This window comes from Mixophyes fleayi, chromosome 2, assembly GCF_038048845.1.
Source record: "Mixophyes fleayi isolate aMixFle1 chromosome 2, aMixFle1.hap1, whole genome shotgun sequence".
In the NCBI taxonomy this organism is placed as follows: Eukaryota; Metazoa; Chordata; class Amphibia; order Anura; family Limnodynastidae; genus Mixophyes; species Mixophyes fleayi.
In genome coordinates this window covers 8,582,736-8,585,061 of record NC_134403.1, presented here as the reverse complement: position 1 = coordinate 8,585,061, position 2,326 = coordinate 8,582,736, and the positions used below count along the sequence as shown (strand labels likewise).

At 40.8% G+C, this 2,326-nt stretch overlaps 1 protein-coding gene across 1 annotated transcript; it reads left to right on the top strand.

The window, feature by feature from the left end:
• The first annotated feature begins 434 nt into the window (after positions 1-434).
• Positions 435-1,418, top strand: LOC142139725 (olfactory receptor 52K1-like). The gene has a single exon (XM_075197595.1). The coding sequence runs from the start codon at positions 435-437 to the stop codon at positions 1,416-1,418; it is 984 nt and encodes a 327-aa protein (XP_075053696.1).
• The last annotated feature ends 908 nt before the right edge of the window (positions 1,419-2,326 follow it).

The window sequence follows — 2,326 nt, the reverse complement described above, 5'->3', positions numbered from 1 at the left end:
TTCTGAAGACCCAACACTTTTATTAGAGATTATTCTACTCCCACCGATACTGCTCACACTAAAGCACCATCAGAACTGTCCCAATCTCCACTCTAAACCACACTCGCTCCTCTTGTTTCAGCTGTGCCCTCTTGCAATTAGAATGTAAGCTCTCCTATGTGCAGGGACCTCGTGTTTTCATGTCTGTGTTTATTTTGTCTAACTTGTATGTCCCTGTTTTATGTATGTCCTGTTTTATGTATGTCCTGTTTCCTCAACTTTCTAGCACTGCAAAGCACTGTGGCGCCGTACAAGTCTATGATAATAATAATATTAATGCGCAGCGCCTACTGTATTGTATGGCAATAATGACCAGTTTAATGTGCTTTTTTCTCCGCATGGAGAAAAATAAGTTATCAGTATCCTTACCTATTGTTTTATTTCCAGGAGGGAGAATGGGAGATGTTTGGACAGAGAGATCAAGCCTAAGTCAGAATGTATCTTTCTCATACACCGGGTTCATTCTCTTTCCATTTCCTGGGCTCAGAAACTACAGGGAGTTCTTAGTCCTCCCATTTCTATTAGTTTACAGTCTGATTGTGGCCTTCCAAGTAATAGTTTCTTACACCATCTGGTGGGAAAAGAGCCTCCATGCCCCCATGTACATCCTCATCGCACTCTTCCTTGTTGTAAATATCATCAGCACAACCACAGTTATACCCAAGATGGCGTTGAGTTTGTTAGGACAGAATCAGATTTCTCTCTCCAGCTGCCTGACACAGATGTTCTTCATCTACTCATCTGTAATGTTTAAATCTGTTGTGTTTCTGCTCATGGCCTTTGATAGGTACATAGCAATCTGCCGTCCACTGCGCTACCATGATATTATAAACAGGAATTCTTTGATCCAGTTGTGGACTGTTGGACTTGCCCGGAATTGTTTCCTGGTTTCTCTAGTTATTTTTCTGGCCTCGAGAGCACAATATTGCAGGTCCAACATCATCCTGAACTTTGTTTGTGAGAATGTGATACTCCTCAAGTTGGCTTGTGGAGATGTCTCCGGAATTCAGTTGGTTGGTTTAATGGTGAGGACAGGTGTCACTGTGTCAGATGTGGGCATCCTGTTAGTCTGCTACCTAAAAGTTCTCCAGACAGCGCTGAAGTTTGCAGCGGGAAGCGCTCGACATAAAGCCCTGCACACCTGTGGGACACATCTGCTTGTTGCACTTCTTGTCTACTCATGTGGTCTCTTGTCCTCCATCTTGTACAAGGTTGAAGACTCTATTTCACATGACTTTCAAAATATTTCCAGTGTCATCTATTTTCTTCTCCCAGCCGCAGTCAACCCAATTATCTACGGCTTATGGGTAACTGAAATCAAAGACTGTTTGATGAAACCCTGGAAAAAGAAATGTACAATTAATAGAAACAAGTTTTGAATTTTGAATATATTATTATTATTTGTATGTAACACTTTTACAATATAAAAAAATTCTACTATTGTGTGTAAACTGTATATCTGTTTATAGAATTGGCCTAACAATCTATATATGTGAAGTGAAGAAATAGTATTTTGAGTTGAATTATCAGGAATTGCTGTATATATTCTGTAAAGGTAACGCCCCCTTCAGTGTTGTTATTCACACCTTCCAGTGACCGAATGTGTGGCCCCAGCACTAGGTACCAGAAGAGACAAGCAAGGAACCATTGCTTAGCAGCAGAAGGCTTGGATGAGCTGATGAGAACCTGTATGGAGAGAGAGAGAGTAACAGGTGGGGACCTGGGATGAAGGGGAGGAGGTCCTGGGATCCCCAGCAATATGGGAAGCGGGTCCATGGTCAGCTGCCACGAGGGGCCGAAGTACATCATAAGAAAAAGAATATGAGTGAAATGTTCTGAGGAGAAAGTAATAGAAGGTTTAGAATAACAAATTAGAAGTGTGAGAAACAGGTCAATGGAGAGAGAGAAAGAGAGAACAGATTTAAAATTACAACAATACAGGGTTATGGAGAACAAGAGAAAGAGCTGTCAGACAGAATAGACAGCAGGAGTCAGTTAAATACTGTTTAAAGAGAGACTGACAGGAGTGTAATAGGAGAGACTTGAGGGAGAAATATACTGAATTATCACAGAATATAACTGTATAATACCGAGGAGAGATCAGTCAGGGGTAATATACTGAATTACCTCAGAATATAACTGTATAATACAGAGGAGAGATCAGTCAGGGGTAATATACTGAATTACCTCAGAATATAACTGTATGATACAGAGGAGAGATCAGTCAGGGGTAATATACTGAATTACCTCAGAATATAACTGTATGATACCGAGGAGAGATTAGTCA

Bases quoted from the DNA above. Each gene is read 5' to 3' on its own strand.
- LOC142139725 (XM_075197595.1), top strand. From the start codon at position 435: ATGGGAGATGTTTGGACAGAGAGATCAAGCCTAAGTCAGAATGTATCT.